This window comes from Carcharodon carcharias, chromosome 5, assembly GCF_017639515.1.
Source record: "Carcharodon carcharias isolate sCarCar2 chromosome 5, sCarCar2.pri, whole genome shotgun sequence".
In the NCBI taxonomy this organism is placed as follows: domain Eukaryota; kingdom Metazoa; phylum Chordata; class Chondrichthyes; order Lamniformes; family Lamnidae; genus Carcharodon; species Carcharodon carcharias.
In genome coordinates this window covers 74,890,040-74,913,279 of record NC_054471.1, presented here as the reverse complement: position 1 = coordinate 74,913,279, position 23,240 = coordinate 74,890,040, and the positions used below count along the sequence as shown (strand labels likewise).

General features: G+C 40.6%; 1 protein-coding gene across 4 annotated transcripts in view; it reads left to right on the top strand.

The window, feature by feature from the left end:
- Nucleotides 1-23,240, top strand: part of dst (dystonin) — a 576,136-nt gene that overhangs the window by 487,096 nt on the left and 65,800 nt on the right. For all 4 annotated transcript variants that reach the window (XM_041188904.1, XM_041188906.1, XM_041188907.1 and 1 more), the window contains 3 exons: nucleotides 6,546-6,665; nucleotides 12,708-12,815; nucleotides 14,243-14,461. In XM_041188904.1, the coding sequence (XP_041044838.1) occupies nucleotides 6,546-6,665; nucleotides 12,708-12,815; nucleotides 14,243-14,461 (447 nt within the window). The remainder of the gene's footprint in view (nucleotides 1-6,545; nucleotides 6,666-12,707; nucleotides 12,816-14,242; nucleotides 14,462-23,240) is intronic.

The following is a 23,240-nucleotide window of genomic DNA, read 5'->3' as shown; positions in this document are numbered from 1 at the left end:
ACCAATCCGAAGTCCCCTTATCAGCTGAAGTGTTCAAAAGGGGCCAAGGTTTTCGCTCCTTCATTGTCTGTTTGAGGACCCCTCGAATTTCAAAAAGTTTTTTCTTGCCTGAAATCCATTTAAAGCTTTCTAGAAGCTTGACCACATTGCAGTTGAAGAGGCCAGGTGACTTTTGGCAGCCATCTTTAAGGCTCCTTGTGTCCATTTAAAAAGGAAGATGAGCATTTTTTACAAAATCTATAATACCACAACTACACATTGGTGCCCATTTGGGAAGAATAGAGAGGAACACTGAATGGGCATGCTGCTGAGTTCTGGGTGCTTTGGCTGACCTGCCAGACAGCTTCCTGTCACTGTGGAGGAGCATGGGGGAGTCAGGATTCACATTGGCAGAGGGTGTAGCGCAGATTTTACCTTTCTCACAACCTTTATTACATCTCCCTGTTATGCTGCAGATCCAGAGGCACTGCCGCTGCTCCCCCCATATTTATTGCAGCCCAGCTGTGGACAGGCCTCCTCCCCCTCTGACTCTCCCTGTGCAAATGCAGTTGCACTCTCTGGCGCTTGCAGGAACTCACCACAACACCTCTAAAAACACTCCAGAGTACTTCCTAACACTTTGCAATAGAGAAAGTTACAAAAGAATTACCTTATCTGCAAGTTAAGCACCTGGCCCTTTAAACAGTGCAGGCCTCATCTTGCAGTTTCACACTTGTTGCTCGCAAAGTGAACAACAAAAAGGCTGTCTGATATTCGTTGACCAAATTTCAAACGCTGGCATCACATCAGCTGGTGGAGCTGTATGAGATCGTTATTACTTTCATTCAAGGTCATTGGATGCACGCAGAGGACACCCCAGTCTCCTTACATAGCAACGTACCGTGCCAGCTGTGGCTCAGTTGGTAGCACTCTCGCTTCTGAATCGCAAAGTTCCAGGTTCAAGCCCTACTCCAAGGCTTGAGCACAAAACCAAGGCTGACTCTTCAGTGCGTTACTGAGGGAGCACTGCACTGTCGAAGGTGCCATCTTTCATTAAACCCAAAGGCCTGCTTGGGTGGCTGTAAAAGATCCCATGTCACTATTTCAAAGAACAGCACGGGAGATAGCCCCAATGTCCTGACCAATATTTATCCTTCAATCAACATCGTAAAAATGGTTTATCGGGTCATTACCACATTGATGTTTAGAGGAGTTTGCTGAGCGCAAATTAGCCGCCACATTTCCTAATTTCCAATATTGATTACATTTCATAAAGCACTTCATTGCCTATAAGATGCTTTAAGATGTCCAGTGGCCCTGTAAAGCGCGACACAAATGCAAGCTTTTCTTTCTTTAATGATGCGTGGATGGTGCAGGAAACAGCCAGAGCCAAAAAGCATGGGTAGACAGACGGCCAAATAGCTCCACGTGAAGCTATTTCATTCCTGAGGTATTTGTAAATGTTGCTTTTAGCTTCCTGTACTCTTCAAGGATTAACAAAATCACCAAATATTGCCTGAACTTTATTTGCTGTAATATCTCTTTCTCGTTCGTCAGTGCCTGCATAAATCTTGGGTTTTGTGGGCGATGTAGAGGTTCCTTTTGCAAAGTGCAAATTTCAGTTAAAGCTATGAGTCGTTCTTTTCCGAGGCAGCGAGAGTGAGGAGGTGGGGAGAGTTGCTCTGATTTTAGCAGGGCACTTTCTTAAAGTAATGTTCAGCAAACATTTTCTGTTGAGAGCTCTGTCACATTCATCAGATTGATCCTCTGCCCATCTGTTAGTCCAACATATGGTAAAACAATTCACCATGAGCAAAAGCAAAATACTGTGTATGCTGGAAATCTGGAATGAAAAATTAAGTTCTGATGAAAAGTCATCAACCTGAAACATTAACTGTTTCTCCCCCCCAGAGATACTGCCTGACCTGATGAGTATTTCCAGCATTTTCTGTTTTTATTCCGGCATGATCTATAATTGTTCATTAAAAATGGGGAGGCAAGGAGGTAGAGGGGAAATGATCTGTTGGGCACTGTTATTGAAAAGGGCATCCCATTTTGTTTTAATTTCTTCACCTTAGTGAAGGTTTTGCACCTGATTCATGTCTAGAGGGAATGGAAAAGCGTCCATGACACATGGATTTGCTGATCGGATCATGGTGAAAAAGAGCAACCAGTATGGATTTGTGAGTGGGGTCAATAACCAGAGGTCATAGATTTGAAATCATTGGCAAAAAAATCAAGGGTGGGGGACGAAGAGAAACCTTTTTCACTGAGAGTTGGTGGGATCCAGAATGCTCTACCTGAGAAGGTGGTGGAAGTTGAATTCATGAAAATTGGTAAAACAGGAGACTGCTACTTGAGGATGAGAAACTTACAGATTACGGACAAAGTGGGAGTGTAGAATTGAGTGCGACTGCTCTGCAAAGAGGCAGCACAGGCACCACAGGCCAAATGACTCTGCTATAAGCTTCTGTAATTCTTTGTCTCACCATGAATAATACCTTGGAATTCTGCCAGTTGTAAATAAAATCTTAATTGGTATGAAATATATCCTCCATTCCTTATATTACACTGGTCTAGTCATTTGTGGTTGGGCTTATAGAGCTCAGTCAACCTTGATGTGAATCAGCTCTTACATTCCGTTCCTAGCTATCTGTTGACATGGTTGACTGACTACTCTAAAGGTAAGCAAACCTTGCTGGATTCAGTCCCATGGAATAAACTTTGGCTTTATTTTTGCACATTAAGACAATTGAATCTTACCAGTTCAGCATTTATTGCAGGATCTGTTAAATTGGAAAACTTAATATGCAATGAGTTTTTTTTTGTTATGTATTGACCCCAATTTTAATGTTGTCTCAAAATGTGAGGATTTATATTCTGAGTAAATTTTTAAATTTGTTGCCAAGAATTTTCTCGGAAGGGCCAGAATTTGGGGCTTCAGAAAGTGCTGGTTATCATTTATCATCTTCACTTCACCTAAATTCTAAAAGTTTTGAATAGAAAGGAAAACATATTGTAAATCCTGACTCTTCATGCGCTCTGAAATCCCATCAACACAGAACCTTTTGAAGTTTATCAGGGAACTTACTCTGAGTCCTACAAGCACCAGGTTTTGTCTGCATAGGTGCCCCAGTCATATGTAACTCATTAGGTGTGGCACTACTGTTCGATGCAACGTGAATTATAGAGAGCCTGATGTTCTAATGCATTGCACCTGGAGCCCCTCACTCCCTATCGCTGCTGGTGGGATACAGGTCTTAGTTATTTGATTTGCAAATTTTTTTTTTTGTTTTTGTGATGATACTGGATCTCTGTTCCTGCAGCTGACTGTGTACAGGTTATATGACTACCCTATTTCAGTCAGATGTTCAGTTAACCCTTTCAACTAATTATTCTTACATCAATACCAAAGGGGTGAATTGGCAGAACTGCACTTCAGGGAGTGGAACTTCAGAGAAAGATCTTGGGAAAATTGCAGACACACAACACAGTGCTGGAAGCACCTTACTTTGGAATCACCCCTTATAACATTTATCAGATATCGCAAAACCACTGTAACACAAAGGGCCAATGTTTCAAACAAAATCTGCCTTTGTTGGCAAGCTGCAACATCAGAAATTAAAGTTGTACATTCTTAAAAAAATATTGACTAAGCAAGAATTGACTAAAATTATACAGCATCATTTGGTTTGGAGCTGAGTGGGGATTACAGTTCTTTACAGTGAATTCATTTATTATTGTCTTAATACAAGTTAATTTCAATTATAGCTGCCTAACTGTGGTCTGACACTATGAAATGTAAATACACGGTGATTACTGATAGATCAGCCAATCTATGAACACACGTTTGAACAGATATGCAAACCATAGGGCACCAAGAGACTTAATAAAAACACAAAACCCAGAATAGAAAATATGACTGAGTATTGCCAAAGAAAGAACTTGCATTTATAGATCACCTTTCATGGTCTTAGGATGTCCTATGACACTTCACAGCCAATGGAATACTTTGGAAGTGTAGTCACTGTTAGAATGTAGGGAGATTGATGAGTCCAATCACATTTTTTCCGCTTTTTATATATGGGACCATAATCATTGTTTTTTTTTTGGCTGTAAAGCACCTTGGGACATCCTGAGGTTATGAATGCAAGCCTTTCTTTTCTTTCTGGAATGTTGAATTACTAGGACATTAGATGAGGCCAGAGGTGAGTAGTAAGACCATTTATTTACACTATTAGTATATATTACATTATTGGCTGCAATTTCAGTTTGACAGCTGGTGTGTGACAAACTAATTGTGTTTGGGTAGGACATATATCAGCCTGACCTATCAATATGTTGGGTCTACTGGCAATGCTAATAACACCCCCTGTTTATAATAGTGTTGCCACATTATTTACTACAGTGAAACAAAGCTGCTTGAGCATTGTTGAAAGCTGAAATACAAGCAGATTACTAAAGGTTAAAGGATCATTCCTCAGAAAACTGACAGTATTATATTCTTGTGTGCTGCCAGATTAGTTGAGTTTATGTTTCCAGAAGATATGCTGAGGGTACACAGTGCTCTAGTTGGGCTCCATGTGCACATTGTTAAGAAAGAAAGAGGTATCCCATATTCCAAGACTGGTGTTAACCTGAGCACTAGGACTGACTCCCATTGTTTGAGAATGAGTCATAGGAACGGCTAACTAGGACTCTTGAGCCTCCAAAGGAGATGCCAGGAGATAGAAGGGACTTGTAGCTATGTAAGGTACTTAGTTAGGTAAAGATAAATCAAGGCAGTTGGCCAAATGCTGTGAAAGCAGCCCTCTGACAGGTGCCAGGAAGTGCTTCTGTACTTCTTTCTTCTGTGGGGGCCAATAAGTGGAATGATTTCCCAGAATACCTAATTCATTGAAGAGAGAGTCAGATATGGGAAGTCAGTATGTCCAGGTTAGGAATCGCTCATGTGAACAGAACAATTGCTTTCAGGTGAACCTACCCTAGTCTTGGAGCGTCCATGTTAGTACCTATCAGTTACTGAAAGAACATTTTAAATTCATGAGGTTTTTAATTTGCAATATTCCAATAGCAATCCACAGTCCTCACTTGTGACTGTGCTTGAAAAAATGATTTAGTCATACATCATTCCTCTGGCTAGTGGGTCGGTAACCAGAGGTATAGACTTCAAATAAGCATCAAAAGAACTAGAGGGGAAATGAGGAAAATTTTTTTTCACACAATGTTTCTGAGAACTGGAATGCACCACCTGAACGGGTGGTGAATGCAGATTCCAAAGGAATTCTCAAAAGTCAATTGGACACACAGTCAAAGGGAATTAATTTGTAAAGCTATGGGGGAAAAGCTGGGGTTTGAGGCCTAATTGGACAGGTTTTCAAAGAACTGGCCCCGTCACAATGGTCTCCATCTACGCTGTAAGATTCTATAATTTTGATCTCGTCATATAGAATGTAGAGTCCATGTTCCTTGAACTTGATTATTGGGGTAGAGCCACTTGTGGTTCTAACCAAAGTCATCTTCTATTTTACACATTTCATGAGCTACACAATAACTTTTTAACCAGAGCTCTTCAATCATTTATTCCATGACTGGTGCAAATTAAAGAGCTGCTGATTCTACCCGATAATCAGCAATAGAGATTCCTGAGTATAACTAGCATTGTGTTTGGAAGATACAGTGAATGTTTAAAAGTGCAATATGTCTTTTTAGAGGCTGTAACATTTTACAGTGTGTAACTTTGTACTGGAATTCTGTTTGTCAGCTAACCATTGGTGGTTCAAGCAGCGAGTGTCCGAGACATGGTACGAGGATACGGACAGGACAAGTTGACAGCTAGGAGTAAACCAGCTGATCCATCATCCCTCCCTGTTAAAAGGATCCAAGCAGACTGTCGAAGTCAAAACCAAGACGCAGAGCTTTTTCTTGCTGAGAAGAGTTTATTGACTTAGTTCAATTTCAAACTCCTCACACATACCCAGTATCCCAGCTGTCCCCTATTAATATGTGCTCCAAGTAATTAAGTAAATAATGCCCCTTCACCTGTGTATCTTAACAATATAATTAACATAGTATTAACCCTTCCTACACCGTCAGCCATGTAATTTATGGGAGAGGCAAAAACCAGAGCAGAAACCCAGGGTACTTAGTGAAAAAATACTCTGGAATAATTTTTCTCTGACCCTCTCAGGCATTGGAAACCAGTCCAGGGATCCCGTGGACCAAGTGTTATCTATAAAGACACAAACGAGAAGTATCAGCCTTGATTCTAGGCCTATGGTGATTACAACTAGAGTGGTGGCAGGGTTGTTAAGATTGGGCAGAATTAAATGAAAGGCTATTTCAACAGGGCTATGCTGCTTCCTTTTGCCATCCTGCAACCTGTTGTTTGGATGTAGCAATGACCCCCCACCCCCCCAACCCCATCACAGTGAGTGAATGCTGAGGGAGCCTGGCTGGCTGTAAAATATAAATACAAACTGCTGTTTGGTTTTGAGGTGACTGCTGGGATTTTCAGAAGTGACTGCACTCTATAACTGACTATACTCTTTCCTCCTGCTTACCAGTTTGAACAAGCAGCAGATGCAGAGATCGCCTGGATCATAGAAACAGAGAAGAAGCTCAAATCACTTGGTGACATAAGGCTTGAGCAAGACCAGACCTCTGCTGAGTTGCAAGTTCAAAAGGTAATGTGGCACAATGTCTCAACAGTAAATGTCTCCTTGCATTAAATGTCTATGTATTATATTATTATAGTATAATCTCGGGTCTATTATGGGCTTTTATAGAAGGAAAACATTGCAATCCTTCTGGAGGATGCTGTTTTTTGAATGAGCACAGTTCAATCTTTTGTTTTGACATTTGGTAGATCTAGATTGTATCAGGTGAAAAATATGCATGCTAGAGTCTTGATGCCAATTGCCCAGTGCCCCCCCAGGAAAGGTGCTGGTGATCTCAGCCTATTGCCTAGCACCACGTGTGTATGGGGTACTGGTCATCCCAGCAACCTGCTACAGCTTGCAGGGTTATGTTTTGAGTTTTCACGCTTGTTAGTTAACAAGTTAGTTAACACTTGTTAACTAACAAGTGGTGCTCTTCAGGATTGACAAATGTTATCACCTCTGCCATTGAAGGTGAGTGGAGATAATGCTTTCACCTCTGTTGGTTAGTCTGTTTGTTTAAAATAATTCTCAAAAACAAGTAGGCTGATTTCAACAAAACTTGGCACACAGATAGGGTATGGCCCAAGGAAGAACTGATTAGTTTTGGCAAAGATGTGAACCCAGATCCTGGATTTTTTTTTAAAGGATCCGTTAGCATTTGGAAATAGGGTGAATTGACTCTTTTTTTAGAACGTTGTGGGTTGTTTTATTTATTATGTTGTTGATTGCTTTAGAATGTTGTGGATTGCCTCAGCTGCTGTAGTGGAATTTGTCACAGCTGTCAGAATGTGAGCAGAGTTTTCAGAGCAGCTTGTTGGTTGGGGATTGGCCTGAAGCCTCCTCAGTAAGATGGAAAGGCTTAATAAAAATATTACAGAGCATCAACTAGTCAGGGAAAAGCCTCAAGGAAGAGCTATGTAAGTGTAATAATATTGAGTTACAGCATGGCAGGCTAATGCGCTGTACTGACCTCCCTCATCACTCGATTTTATTGTATTGTGCAGTGGATACCTGACCCATCCATCGCACACTGGATATTAATTCTGAACTTTCGAACTTTACCTGATCAAATCTCATTGAATGGCCTGCAAAACAGTTTCTTCAAGGATAGAATGAACCAAGGAAAGTAATGTTTCACTTGCCACAGACACAATATGTGTCTGCTACACGCACTCCATTATTGTAGGAGCCTGATTTGGGCAGAAATCAGTCAAAGAACAAGAGAACACAACTGCGTTTGAAGGGGATAGATTGAAAAACTAATCTGTAGAAAAAAATATTCAATTGAATGATTGGTCAGTCTATGGAACAGGCTCCCTAAGGAGACAGTGGAAGCAATTAGTGTTGATTATTTCAAATACCTTTTAGATTTCTTTCAGAAAATAATATTTTTCATGTACTAGGTGAGGTATTGGAGACCTGACATGGTGAATGTAATAAGCTTGGGAAGTACAGGTAACTTTGGACCAATGCTTTCGAAATCTGCCCACCACTGGAATTTCTGTTGCCTCAGGCCGGATTTTCATAGCTGGATTGGGAACCCAACCCCCAGATGAATTCTGGGTCCCAACACCACACCTGAACTGCATTACTCTGGAGATGCTATTTTTAATTGGTTGATCAGGAAGCGAGCTTGGCATCCAATTAGAGGTATCGAGCATCTCCAGGAGGTGGGAGCTTCCTGTCTGGCGCCAGCAGCAAAGGTAGATGGTAGCCATGATCGGGGTTCCCCTGCCTTGCCAAGGAGAGCTGAAAGCTCATGTAAAGACCAAGAGAATAAAGATGGCGCAAAACGGCTGTAGACACCAATTCGAGATACAGCGTAGTTGATCCCTCAAATTTCACAAAAAAATGCTAACTTTTTTTTGCCCTGGAGTAACCTTTACTGCTGTGTCTTTGTTTGCCTTTGTCTGGAAAAAAAGATTGAAAATCCCATTCTTCTCTGAGCATGCCTCTTGACAAGCTCCTTAGAGAGCTTAAAGGGCTATTAATTGGTGGCAAGCTGTGGTAATTATAGTTTTGAGAAACGTTGGACTGTAGCTTTAAGAATAATCCTGTGTTGTAAGATCACATGATCTGTGTAAACAAATATGTTAGCAGCTCAGAGAACCTCTACAGGGGAGCTCTTCTTTAGTTATGGAGTTTGATGCACACGTGTAGTTGCAGTTGCTGTCTTATAAATAAAGTTAATGTTTTCACTAAGAAAAGTTGTCTGAAGATCAACTTTATAACAAACAAGCGATGAGGATAAATCAGATTCGGTGCTGTACCTCGCCCAGCAATTGTGAGGATCTAAGTTTATTAAAAACAAAAGGAGATATACTCATCCAAAATGCCACAGTTTGGCAGAATTGATCCCTTTGAGCCAACCAAAGATGACTGGTCTCAATATTTCTTTAAAGCAACCAAAATCATGGGGGAGGAAAAGCAGAGAGCAATTCTCCTGAATATTTGTGGGAGCAAGACTTCCAGTTTAATTCAAAGCTTGATAGCCCCCAGTGCCCCAGATTTGAGGACTTTCAGTGAATTAGTAGACCTTATTAAGGGACATTTTCAACCCATGCCCTCAGTCACAAAGCAGAGGTTCAAGTTCAATTCATTAAATAGACTCCCAGGGGTGATAATTGCAACCTATGTGGTGAAATTAAAGCAACTAACAGAATATTGTGATTTTGGTGAAACCCTGAATGACATATTCAGAGATCGTTTAGTATGTAGCATGCAAGAAGACACTATTCAGTGAGGATTGCTGGCTCAAATGAATCTTGACTTTAAGAAAGCGTTAGAAATAGCACTGGTGATGGAAAGTGCTGGTAAAGGATTCACAAGCAATTCAAGGGGCGCAAAATGGCGCCTTTCTCCTCGTTGGACGGGAATAGTCAGCCGGAAGTGGTGCGAAAAGCTGGGACTCTGCCGCGAAGCAGGAAACAGCCCCCGCTAACGGAAAAATTAGAGGAAACAACTTAGCAACTAAACTGAAGAATAATTTTCATCAACGTGGAAACAATCAGTCTTCTAGTGGTTAGCAATTTAGAAAAGTAGAGTGTGATTTTTGTCACAGAAGTGGACACATAATGAGATAGTGCAAAGCGAGATTTAGACTTTATTGGACTTTGTTTGTTGTTTGGAAGCCTGTTTATGATGTCGAAGAGCCAGAAACAACCAATTCTAACAGTTATTCATTATTCAACATGGAAGCTGGGAAGACAGAGCTAGTATTTGTTACAGTACAAGTGAATGGTAAACCATTAAAATTGGAAGTGGACACGGGTTCTTCCACAACTGTAATAGAACACACTTTCAGATGTTTAATTAAAGGTGATCAACAATTAAATTTGGAACAAACATCTGCCAAGTTGAAAACGTACACAGGCGAAGAAATCAAAGTAAAAGGTATCACCAGAACACCTGTTTATTATAGACACCAATTGGCACAACTACCAGTGATGGTATTAGAAGGTAGAGGACCGAGCTTTCTAGGTTGAAATTGGGTGAGGGAAATTAACCTTGATTGGCCAGTGAGATTTCAAAACAAAGCAGGAAAAGTCCCTGTCTTGGAAAATGAACAAAGCAAGGTAATTCAACAGGATAAAAAAGGACTGTGTAAGGATTCAACAACCTGAAGAAATGAAGACTGTCTTAAACAGTGACATGCAAAATCACCAAAAGAAACTCAAGGAGACTCTGCTGAATGACAGAGTTCAAGACGAAGTGAGTGAGCTTCGCAAAGTAAAGGAAAACCTGTTCACGCACCACAAGATTCCCTCAGGTCAAAGTTTATGTCTCTGGAAATGTATGAAGAGAAACGGGAAGAATTTAATACCTCTCTGAACAAACCGAAGAATCATTTGGCAGAGAAGAAGCAGCAATGTTCAAGATTCCAGGAGGAAACAGACAGATATAAGAAGGAGACAGAAGAGCTGAAGAACCAGCTAAATGAAGCCAAAGAGGCTTTAAAAGCAAAAGTCGTAGAATTTTCGAAGATGCGAGTAGATAATGAAATCATTGGTAGCACAACTACTGAACTAAGACAAGTTGAGAAGTCTGGCTGACAGTGAAATCAAAAAGAAGGCCGAGCCTAAATTCTGAGGTAGAAAGAAAAAGACATGTAGAAAGAGGATTCAGAATTACTGATAAGGCACTGACTTTTTATTAAAAAAAAGTATTACTTTGTGGGATTCAGCATTGCTCAACATCCTGATTTTGTGAATCATTCTGGAACTCTGGATCAGAGGCAACCCATGACTGTGCCATTTGTTCACTTGCAACTGCTGGAATTACCATACACAAATGCTGGTCAAACACAAGTCAACCCAGTGATACAAGTACCAGTTTGCGCCATTTGCTTACTCAAGAGCTCTGAAAATGCCTCTATCTTTTTACCAAGGCACCATCTTTGGACAAGATTAAGCCTAATACTTCCCAATTGTGAGGGGAAGGTGGAGAAAAGCCAAGGGAACCAAAAAGTGATTCATGATTTGCATAGTCGTGAGCGACAATTTACTGTTGCAGAAGCAGTATATGTAAAGAATTTTGGTGGAGGGCCGAAGCAGTTACCTGGTAAAGTGAGTTCTGTGACTGGACCATTGTCATACCACATGGAAGTGGAGGGCCGGATCACCTGTAAACGTGGATCATTTAAGAAAAAAGAGAGACCCCAACAAAATGATATTCTACCTGTAACCATTATCAAGCCAGTGGTTTCTATTGAAGTTACTCAACCAAGGATAGGCATGCCTGATGCCTCTGTCAGAGTGGAAAACAGTGAATTGCATGTGCCTAATGAGATACCTGATTATGCATTTGCAGAGAATGTGGTTCCTTCAAAAGATTCTGAAGTTGTGGAGCTGCAATGTTCCACATAGATCAGGAAACCACCTGAAAGACTGAATTTGTAATTTTATGACCTGGGTAAATATTGTAATGTCATGAGATAAATATCTTTGTAAATACAAAATGTACAGAAAAGTTAAATGGGAGGGAATGTAGTAATTATAGTTTTGGGTAACATTAGAGTGTAGCTTTAAGAATAATCCTGTGTTGTAAGATCACATGATCTATGTAAACCAATATGTTAGCAGCGCAGTGAATCTCTACAGGTGAGTTCTTTAGTTTTGGAGTTTAATGCCTACATGTAGTTGCAGCTGCTGTCTTGTAAATAAAGTTAAATGTTTCCATTAAGAAAAATTGTCTGAAGATCAACTCTATAACACAAGCAGATTTCCCATTCCCTCCCCTCTGCAGGCCCTTTGGAAATTGCAAACTATTCTGGAGGTGGCTGAATCCAGTGTTACCCTTAGGGAACATAGGGCAGGATTTTTACCTTGTCGGACTGACATGTCGAGCAGGCCCAGGAGCGGCTGCGAACGGACCTGTTCGGAACGGTTGGTGCCCTCGCTCGGGCACCAACTGCGATTCCACTCTGGCTAGCCAATTAATGGCCAGCCAGTCTGAAAGATGCGCTCAGAGCCTCAGTGCTGCTGGGGTGGGGTTGGAAGGAAGGCGAGCTGAAGTGTGCATAGTAAAAGCTCCCTGAAGGTACAAAGCTGCCTCAGGGAGCTGAAGGTTTTTAACATTAAAAATAAAGAATTAAAAAGTAAGGAAAGCATATCCCCTCATGTGACAGAGTCACATGAGCAGGGATATGTTAAAAATTAGTTTTTAAAAGTTTTTATTTTTTTAAATCAGTGGTCGAAACCTCATCCTGCCTGTGGATGAGGTTTCACTAAAAATGTGAAGGCTGCTTGGCCTATTCGCCTGCCTACCAACCAAACGGTTGGACGGGCAGCGAAAAATTCAAAATATTTAATTGATGAAGGACCTTAATAGGCCTCTTAATTGTTGGCGGGTGTGCATGATGACATTGGGACGCTCGGCATTCTATTTCAATCTCGTTCGGGTCGGGCGTGCGCCCACCAGCAAGGGAAAAATTCTGCCCATAATTTTCAAATCACACCTGCAATATGTTAACATGTCAAAATGCTGCTTCTAGTGGTACTGTGTGTCTGGAATCAAAAAAGGGTCATTTATTGATTGGTGCTGACATGTTATCCCTTGTGTTTTAAGGCATTTTCAATGGACATTTTGCGACACAAAGATACAATTGATGAGCTTGTTGCAAATGGAGATCAAATTATGAACTCCTGCACTGAAGAGGAGAAAGCATCCCTGAAGGTACAATAATGAACAAAGCAATTAAGTATTAATTATCTTATGTAAGTCCCAACAGCCTATGCAGAGTTAATGTTCTTATTTGAGCAATGAAATGTGAAAGAGGAGTAGATGCTCCATGCTGGCTCCACCCTTCCTACATCTTCATCCCACCACAGGACCTCTGACTTTAACTCTGTACTCCCTACTGTTGCCTTTTCTCTGTTATGCATTTACTACCAGGTTATATATCTCCTAATTATTGCAGATCTACATAACTTCAGTTTTCTCTGTATCCATTCACATGCACACTTCACCTGCCGCTCCAGATTCAAGCCCATCACTTGCATTTCCATTTTTTCTCCTTTTTTGTTTACCACTTTTCCCTTTATTTCCCCCCGCTCTTCAACCCCTGTCTCCTGTCAATATGCCTCCTTTCAACTCTCACCTGTCAGGCACCCTGCCCTCTTAAATTCCTATGCATTAAGTACTCATTGACTAAGCCTACAACTTTCCTCTGCGTCACTCTTGACAGCCCATCAAAGCATTCAGCGCTAGCTCATTTTGAGCAGCAGCCCCAATCGCCTAATTCCGCGCTCTCGTTGGGCTTCTTGCCAGCTGCCTGTTTGGGGATAACTTTGCAAAATGCTTCCCTATACAACTCACCCATCCCACTGCTGATCCTGTGGACTCTTGTTAGTGGATCAGCTGTCACCCGCCTCTCTGCATCTCCTCCCCGTCACCCCCACTAGAGTATTTGTTCACTCCTGACAAGGCCTTTTCCATCCATGAGCTTATTATGGATAATTATATCAACACTTGGCCTTAACGAAAACCTCGCTGAAGGATGGTGACACTTTCCCCTTTGATGAAGCCTCCCTCTGGCTGCTTCTTCCACCACTTACCCTGTCAATTCTGTCACGGTGGCGGTGTGGCACTTATCACCAGAACAAACCTTGGCCTAACCGCCTACTCCTCTGGCACTTTCTCCTCCTCTGAGCATCTCATCTTGTTCCACCTCTCTGACCTCTCATTTGAAATCTTCGTTCTTCACCATCCACACAAGAATGTTAAAAATGTCCTCACTGAGATATTTTCACTGCTTTCTCATCTCAGCTTCTACTCCAAATGAGTTGGCATCCTCGGCTCCAAAGCCCCTAAATTCAGAATTCCCCCCCACTAAACCCATCCATCTCTCATCCCCTCTTTTGTCCTTTAAGACTCTCCTTAAAGCCAATTAATTTGGCCAAGCTTTTGATCAGCTGTCCTAATATCTCCTTATGTGACTTGGAGTCAAATGTCAAATTTTGTTTGATAATACTCATGTGAAGCACCTTGAGATGATATACACTGTTAAAATCACTATATAAATTCAAGCTCTTCTTTTGAATACAATATTAATTTATTTAAGATGACTGAGTTCTTTTAATGAAAATGCTTTTTTTTTGTAGAACAAGCTGGACAAACTTCAGAAACAGTATGAGGTGATCAGCCAGATGAATGCAGAGAGATACCTGCAGCTGGAACGGGCCCAGTCTTTGGTCAGCCAGTTTTGTGAGACCTATGAAGAGCTATGGCCGTGGCTTGAAGAGACCCGGGTGCTAATTACACAGTTACCCACTCCAGCCATTGAATTTGAGATGTTAAAGCAACAGCAGGAAGAACTTCGGGTAAGGAAACGGGTGCATTGGTCCTCTGTGTACGGTACCATTCTTAACTAAACTTTCTTCAGCCTGTGCTAGCTCATGGCAAATGTACATGAGTCCCGTGTCTTGACCATTTGTACAAGTACAATGTAGCGGTTGGAAATGTGCTTTGACCTAAAGGTCTTGTTGTTCTGGAGTTTCCTCCCTAAATGTTTCTACCCCTCTTTCTCCTCCATTAAGACTACCCCTTTGACCTGTCCCCATATCTCCTTATGTGAAAGCTTGCTTAATGACACTCCAGTGAAGTGCCTTGTGATATCTTACTATGTTAAAGACGTTATACAGATGCAAGTTGTTGTTATTTAAGTGAGAGAAATACATAAATCAGAGATGAGTGAATTCTGACAGGCATATGAGACATACCACTGGTAATATTCAGAAGTAATATAGCTGTTATCCTTAAATTTCAAAGAGAAAATATTCAGCTGAATTATGTAACAGCTGCCCACCAATAAGGGCACCAGATGCTGGGGATGAGTTAATAATAGATAAAGTTTTGTAGCTATCCTTCATGTTATATAATCAGCAAAATTACTTCATTTATGTGGAGAGACTAGAAAAGCTGAGATTGTTCCCCTTCAAGCAGAGAAGGTTAGGAAGAGATTTAATAGTGATGTGTGCAATAGTGGAGGGTTTTGTTAGAGTAAATAGGAAGAAAGTGTTTCTTCTGTCAAGAGGGTCAGTAACCAGAGGACACAGATTTACAATAATTGATAAAAGAACATGGTGGGGGGGTGAGAGATTTGCAGTTAGGGAACTTTCTTTATAATCTGGAATGCACTACCTGAAAGGGTGGTGGAAGTAAATTCAGTAATAACTTTCAGAAGATAATTGGATAAATACTTGAAGCAGAAAGATTTGCAGGGCTATGGGGAAACATTGGGGGAGTGGGAGTAATTGGATAGTTCTTTCAAAGAGCATGATGGACCAAGTGGCCTATTTCTGTACTGTATGATTCCATGAAATGAAGGCTCCCTAGGTAGCTTTTCCTGGATAAATGCACTGCACATTGTGATATTGAACTGTACAGATCAAGATGGTCCCATTTCAACTCCTGGTCTGTGCTGTTTGCTAATCTCAACTGGACCAGTGGTCCAATACTGCTCCTAGACTAAAGAGAGAAGAAATTGACCAAGGTTCTCATTTCTGATTGCTATGTAGTGATTTTAGCTGGAATGTGAATGTGTGGGTGTCATCCAACTTCCACCCCCACCCTGGTTAAATGCATGAAATAGCCCATGAACACCTACTATCACAGCTCATGTGAAGGCTGATCATTAGGTTGAGATACGAGAAGTCTGCACTCTTGGGTTCAACAAATTCCCGATTCCTGGCAGGAGTGGATTGATGCTGGTGCTCCAATACTGCAGTGCTGATTGTCTGACTTGCTGTCCCTCTGAGTGTGGCTCCCCAGTGGGAGACTGGGCAGTGAACTAGCCCTCCTATCCCCAGCATGAGGTCATACCTCGGTTGAAAAAGAAAGTAAGTTAGGGAAAATAATAATAGAATTTAAGAAAGTGAAATCAAGATGACCAATGACGTTCTTGGAATCCAATTGAACCATTTGGCCAGTTACCAGAAGCTTGAATTATTGCAAGTTATGCAGAAAGACAAATGATCTGCAATTATCATTTGTAACCAACAGAATGAAGGATGTTTTATTTTTTTGAAAAGCTGATTGTTTAATGACAGTAAGTACTGATATTTCCACACCCCTAAAAGGCAATATTTGGGTCACTCGTATGTTTAAGTATACACTGTTCCTTCACACTACTTTTCAATGTAACAAAATTTCCGGGAGCTTTTCCATGTTTTGAATGTCCAGCATTGTGATTCATGCATAATACGTTTAACACAATTCTTACATTAAACATTGGGTGTAAGACAAATAAAAGTATGCTTTCAGGAAATGTGTTAATCCAATTGTAATTGTAGCTTCAATCTGGCTGCAATAGCACCAGTCCAACATGTCTCATTAAACTTGGCACTGATTGGTGACGTTCCTCAGGATGGACACTGTAATTGCTAATGTGAGAACCATAGCATTATGATTTAGTGCCTGCTTTGCACTGTCCCTTTTAGTTATATGTTTGTATACAGCATGTAACCACTATTCAATCAATTTGCAATTTATATTTGTTCCACAGGGCAGAGTGGTGTGTTGTATGTGGGCTCATTCAGAAGAGGTTTACTTTGCAACTCACTGACACTGTGCTTGCCTTTGGAATAGAGTAGCAGTTTCCAGCTTTAGATGCAAAATGTATTCTATTTCCCAGTGCTGAAATCCTCAAACCTTTAATGATATTATCCGCCCCACCTTGGTTTCAAGGGGTGCAAAGTGAAAGTAGCACCAACTTTCTGCTTAGCATTGTTGAGGTGAAATTTAGACCAGCCCTGTACTCAATGTCTACTTTCTTTGGTACTTGTAGAAGGCACCATGGCCAGAAAGGTTGGGGCTGATTCCTTTTCAGCCCTTTAAGAAAAAAATAACTGGATTATGGTCCTTTGTAAATTTGGAGTGTATCGTGTTTTGTGTTGTTGAGAAATTTCTTTCTGAGCTCATTTAAGTCATTGGATGGTAAGAAATAGGAGTAGGTCATTCAGCCCCTCGAGCCTGCTCCACTATTCGATATGATTGTGGCTGATCTGATTGTGGCCTTAACTCCACTTTCCTGATTACCCCCCATAACCCTTGACCCTTTGTTGATCAATAATCTGTCCAACTCAACCTCGAATATATTGAATGACCCAGTTTCCACTGCTCTCTGGGGAAGAGAATTCCAAAGATTAACGATCCTTTGAAAGAAGAAATTCCTTCTCATCCCTGTCTTAAATGGGAAACCTCTTATTTTTTAACTGTGTCCCCTAGTTCTAGATTCACCCATGATAGGAAATGTCCTCTCAGCATCTACCCTGTCAAGCCCCCTCAGAATCTTATATGTTTCAATAAGATCACCTCTCATTCTTCCAAACTCCAATGATTATCAGCCCAATCTTTCCTCATAAGACAGCACCTTCATCCCAGAAATCAGCCTAGTGGGCCTTCACTGAACTGCTTCCAGTGCAAGTAAGGAGACCAAAACGATACAAAGTACTCCTGGTGCAGTCTCACCAATGCCCTGTACAGTTGTAGCAAAACTTCACGACTTTTATATTCCATTCGCATAGAATCATAGAAAAGTTATGGCATAGAAAGAGGCCATTCAACCCATCATGTCTGCGCTGGCCAAAAAATAAAAAATAAAAAAGCTAATCCCATCTTCCGCCACCTGATCGTAGCCTTGCAGGTTACAGCACTTCAGGTGCAGATCCAGGTACCTTGTAAATGAGCTGAGGGTTTCTGCCTCCACCACTAAACCAGGCAGCGAATTCCAGACACCCACAACTCTCTGGCTGAAGAACTTTTTCCCCATGTCTCCTCTAATCCTCCTACCAATTAGCTTAAACCTGTGCCTCCTGGTAATTGACCTCTCTGCTAGGGGAAACAGGGCATCCCTGTCTATCTATGTCTCTCAGAATCTTGTACGCCTCAATTAAGTCACTCCTCATCCTCCTCTTCTGGGGAACACAACCCTAGCCTATCCAATCTTACCTCATAGCTGCAATTTTTAAGCCCTGGCAACATTCTTGTAAATCTCCTCTGTACTCTCTGTGGAGCAATTATGTCCTTCCTGTAAAGTGACGACCAGCGCTATAGACAAAATTCCAGCATTTTATACAGTTCCAGCATTACATCCCTGATTTTTATATTCAGTACCTCGTCCAATAAAGGAAAGCGTTCCATATACTTTCTTTACTACCTTATCTACCTGTCCTGCCACCTGCTGGGACCTGTGGACATGCACAAAGGCAACATTCCACTTGCCTTCCTAATTACTTGCTCTATCTGCATGCTAACCTTTATGATTCATGTACAGGGATAACCACATTCCTCTGTATTGCAGAATTCTGCATTCTCTCTCCATTTAAATATTATATGACTTTTGTATTCCTCCTGTCAAAGTGGACAACCTCACATTTTCCCACATTATACGCCAGCTGCCAAATTTTTGCCCACACGCTTAATTTTTAAAAATTTGTTCATGGAATGTGGGCGTCACTGGCTAGGCCAGCATTTATTGCCCATATCTAATTGCCCTTGTTCAGAGGACATTTAAGAGTCAACCATATTACTGTGTGTCTGGAGTTACATGTAGGCAGACCAGGTAGGGAAAGCAGATTTCCTTCCCTAAAGGACATCAGTGAACCAGATGGGTTTTTATGACAATTGGCAATAGTTTCATGGTCATCGTTAGACTTTTTAATTCCAGGTTTTTTATTGAATTCAAATTTTACCATCTGCTGTGGTGGGATTCCAACCTTGGTCCCCAGAGTATTATCCTGGGTGTCTGGAATACTTTTTTTTTCGCAAAAATATACTTTATTCATAAAATATCTAAAAGAACATTACAAAACATTTCAAATTAGCCATCGCTGAGAGTGCAATAATATTCAAGCTTTCTACATAGATCATGTTGCACCCTGAGGTGCTTCAATATAATCAATGGAAGATTACAAACATTTCAAAATGGTCATTACAGAAAGTACAATGGTGTTTAAGTTGTCTCTATAGATCATGTTGCACTCTGAGGTGCTTCAATACAAGTGTGACACATGTAATATTCCCTGCATACATTCAGTGGGAGTCATATAGCCCAAGATACTAGTCCAGTGACAATACCACTATGCCACTGCCTTTCCTTTATCTAATATCACTTTGCAGACTCTATGTATCCTCCTCACCACTTGCTTTCCTATCTATTTTTGTATCGTCAGCAAATTTGGCTACAATACAGTCGGTCCCTTCATCAAATTCATTAATATAGACCATAAATAGTTGAGGCCCCAGCACTGACCTGTGTGGCACTCCACTGGTTACTGTTTGCCAACCTGAAATGTATCCTGATTCTTTCCTGTTAGTCAGTCCTCTACCAAGTTAATATATAGTCCCAACACCATGTGCTCTTATCTTGTGCAGTAACCTTTAATTTGGCATTTATCATATGCCTATTGAAAATCAAAACACACTACATCAACTGGTTCCCTTTTTTCCATTCTACTGGTTACATCCTCAGAGAACTCTAGTAAGTTTGTCAAGCACGATTTTCCTTTCACAAAACCACGTTGACTCTCCCAGATTGCATTGTTATTTTTTAAATGTCCTGCTATTACTTCCTTAACAATGGATTCTGTCATTTTCCAGCATTTTCAAATGTATAGATTATGTGTTGAATAAGATCCTCTTAATGAAGGAGAGGATGTTACTGCGGGTCTAACACAGGCGTGGGCGACTGCAGCCTGCAACTGGTTTACATGGTCTTTCTCTGCCTGAACTTGGGCTGACTTTAGTCTGGCTCAGACAAAAGTGTTGGCGTCAAGATCAGTGCATTTCACAACAGTTTGTGAAATGTTTAGATTTTAAAAAGATGAACTATTTTCCACATCGACCCCATGCTGTTTCTCCCAAACTGTTCAGGTTTCATCTACTTCGGTTATGAGCCTAAGTATTCCAGATTGCCAAATGTTCTTTTGCTGTCTCCAGTGAAACCCTGATTTCCTCTAAATGTTTTGGAGGCAGAGAACTCAATTTTGTTAAGTGTCAAGTTCAGTGCAGTTGTTAAGCACTCAGTGTAATTTCTACTGATGTGTTCTGATCACTATCAGCTCATCTCTTTGAATGAAGATGTTTTCTTTGTAAATCTGCAGTGAGCTACGATGAAGAGCAGTTTGAGTTGTCATGTTACATGTGTTATTTGTCACAACTTCATAGTGTGTTCAGCACTCTTATGTGCAGACATCGAGACTGACAACAATATCAAGCTGCCGGTGCAATAACAAGCAGAAACTCTAATTACCATTAAATTTAATGCATACGTTTGAGTTTTATCCATTCAGCTCAATGAAAAATCTCTTCTTTCTTCACTCAACTCCAGTCTCAATTGTCTTGTTTAAAATAACTCCATCCTTTATTGCTCCATTATGGTCTGCCTCTATGACTGACATTGGGCACCATCTCCACCATGGCTAACAGATCCTTAGTCTGGAATACAGCAAGACGGAATTTACCTACATCACTTTTAACTATTGACAATTTAATTAAGGTAGTTAGAGTATAGACAATGCTTGTCTGATACCACAGGTGACCATGGTGTGTGTGAAGCTTATTTTTCATTGTTTCAATAAAATGCCCTTTTCTGATCTATTGGCTTCTCAAAAACAGGAGTATGTTTCACATTTCTGTGGGTATATGAATGGACTTAACAGTTGGAAGTAAAATGTCATTCTGTGGCTAAGATTCCTATACCATTCTGAGTGACTGTAACTGATAGGGAGTGAATGGTTACTTGCCTTTGAAGAACTCTGTCTTTTGCTTGAAATATCTGCACATTAAACCAGTCAAAGAAACTAATGATTTATGTGTTTAACTCTTTCATTGGCAAGATGGCAACTGACAGTGTGAGTTTAATTAGTTTATGTTATTGTTACTGCTGATGTGGCTGAAACCTGTTGTGATTGTTTAGCCTGCTATGAAAGTATCTGGTATGGATTGGTATTAATTGGCTGTTGAAGTGTTGCAGCATGTCACAGAAATCCTCCATGTAACCCAGAACAGACAGCATTTGGGTTTATTATCTACACAGATACACAGGTTATTCTTCATGCAATGGGCAAAGTTTTAATTGATTCAAAAACCACTTGCTTGCACAGAGTACAAATTCAGCCCGATACCTCTCTAGTTCACAGAAAGTGGAGGTTTGCTTGTAAGACCTGGGCTTTACCTTGGGTTTGAGAAGAAACATCTGGAGAAGCCTTAAAAATTGGAACGCCAAAGCTCCTATCCTTTGTGTGGTCCTCAAATGAGTGCATCGTGCATGCCTGCTTAAACCAGAGAATAGTATACACATGTTCTAACACCATTATTCCCTTTGGACCTAATTAGCCATTGAAGTTGATTTACATTAACTTGAAAATGTCCATTTTTTTGGAATTAGCAGTTTGTAGACCATCACATCTTCTGCACCGAGTGAATGATTTGTCTATGCAATCTTTCTTTGTGCACTCTTCAATCTCTTGCTGTCAGTCCATCTTGCTGTTGTTTTGGAAATTTGCTTCTTGATGCCATCTTGAGCAAGGTGATTTTCTCTTACCCTTTTCAACTGTTGACCCATGAGTGTCAGTGCAGTTTTTATCAATGATTTTCAGACCCCTGTTACACGTGTCTCGAATTCTTGCTCTTGAAGACCTCAATGAATTGTTTGTTATTATTTTGGATCTCAGAAAGGCGGGAAAGAATTGGCACAATGCACTTCTAAATAAGGTACTAGCATCTGATCTCCAACTAGAACAATATTCATGGTTATTTAATTTTGTCTGCAGTTCATTTTATTTTTTACGCTTATCCTCCTGAGTTTTGACATATCTTTGAGTTGCTTGATAGAGAGCACAATTGATTCTGTACTCAACAAGATCATTTCTCCCTTTTGATCTAAAGCTATAACCACTCGAAAAATCATCTGAATTTACAAAATATCCAAAGATTTGAAGTAATATCTATCTTTTCTAAAGTTGATATATAGAAAGCATTTGGGGTTTACAGAAGTACTATATGTGTGTCTACCCATATTAATGAATCGGTTTTGTTTTCTTCACAATATAATACTTTTCTCTGCTTCGACTTAATTGGATAACTCTTGTTTCAGTGCATGTTACAGGAAATGACTCAGTTTCGGATTTTAGGCTCAAGGGTAAAACCTTCACCCATGATGTCATCTTCAAAGGGCTTGTTTATTTGAATTTCTTTTTTTGCATTTCACTGGGCCAGAAACTGGATCATTGCCAAGCTATAATTGTCCTCATTGTTCCACCAGAATGTTTACACCAGTCAGTTCAAAGATCAGCAAAGTTGCATATGTAGAATTAGTTTGGCCAACAAAACACTTGAATACACAAATTGAATGATACTTGCCAAGTCCCTTTTTCTAAATACTGCTTTTACTATTTGGGGTTTAGGAATCATGTTGCCTGCTCTTCCAGAAGGTATTCTATTCCAATTTTTATACATTTAAGTAAAACTTATCCCCCTCTTTGGGGGATGCTGGAATTGATAGCTGCCATGTGAACAAAACGGTGGAGCTCACTCAGGTCATCTGGCCTACTCCCATTCCCATCTCTTCATTTTGTTTCCCAAATTGTTTCTCAGTTCCCAGATGGGACATATGTCTTTTTTTAACTTTATGGTAGGTAAGTTCAAGTGGACAATTGCAACTACTTTTTACAGCATTTACTAAAGGCTCAAAGAATCAGAAAGCACAGGAGGAAGCCATTCCCCCCATCATGCCTGCATAATCTCTTTGAAAGAGCTGCTCAGTTATTGCCATTCCCCTATGTTCATTTCATCATAGTCCTGCTATTTCTATCCTTTATTGAATTTCATTACCAATTTATTTTTTCATAATTCAGTGATAGCATAATTGAAACTGACATGTACGTATAACTAGCTAAATGTATGAGCTTAAAATCATTGATCTGCTGGTTAGGAGTCAACTGTGGCTCAGTTGGTAGCACACCACCCCTGAGTCATAAGGTTGCTGGTTCAAGTCCCATTTCAGGACTTGAGCACACAAGTCAAGCCTGACACGACTGTCAGGGAGCACTGCACTATTAGAGGTACTGTCTTTCGGATGAGATGTTAAATCAAGGCCTT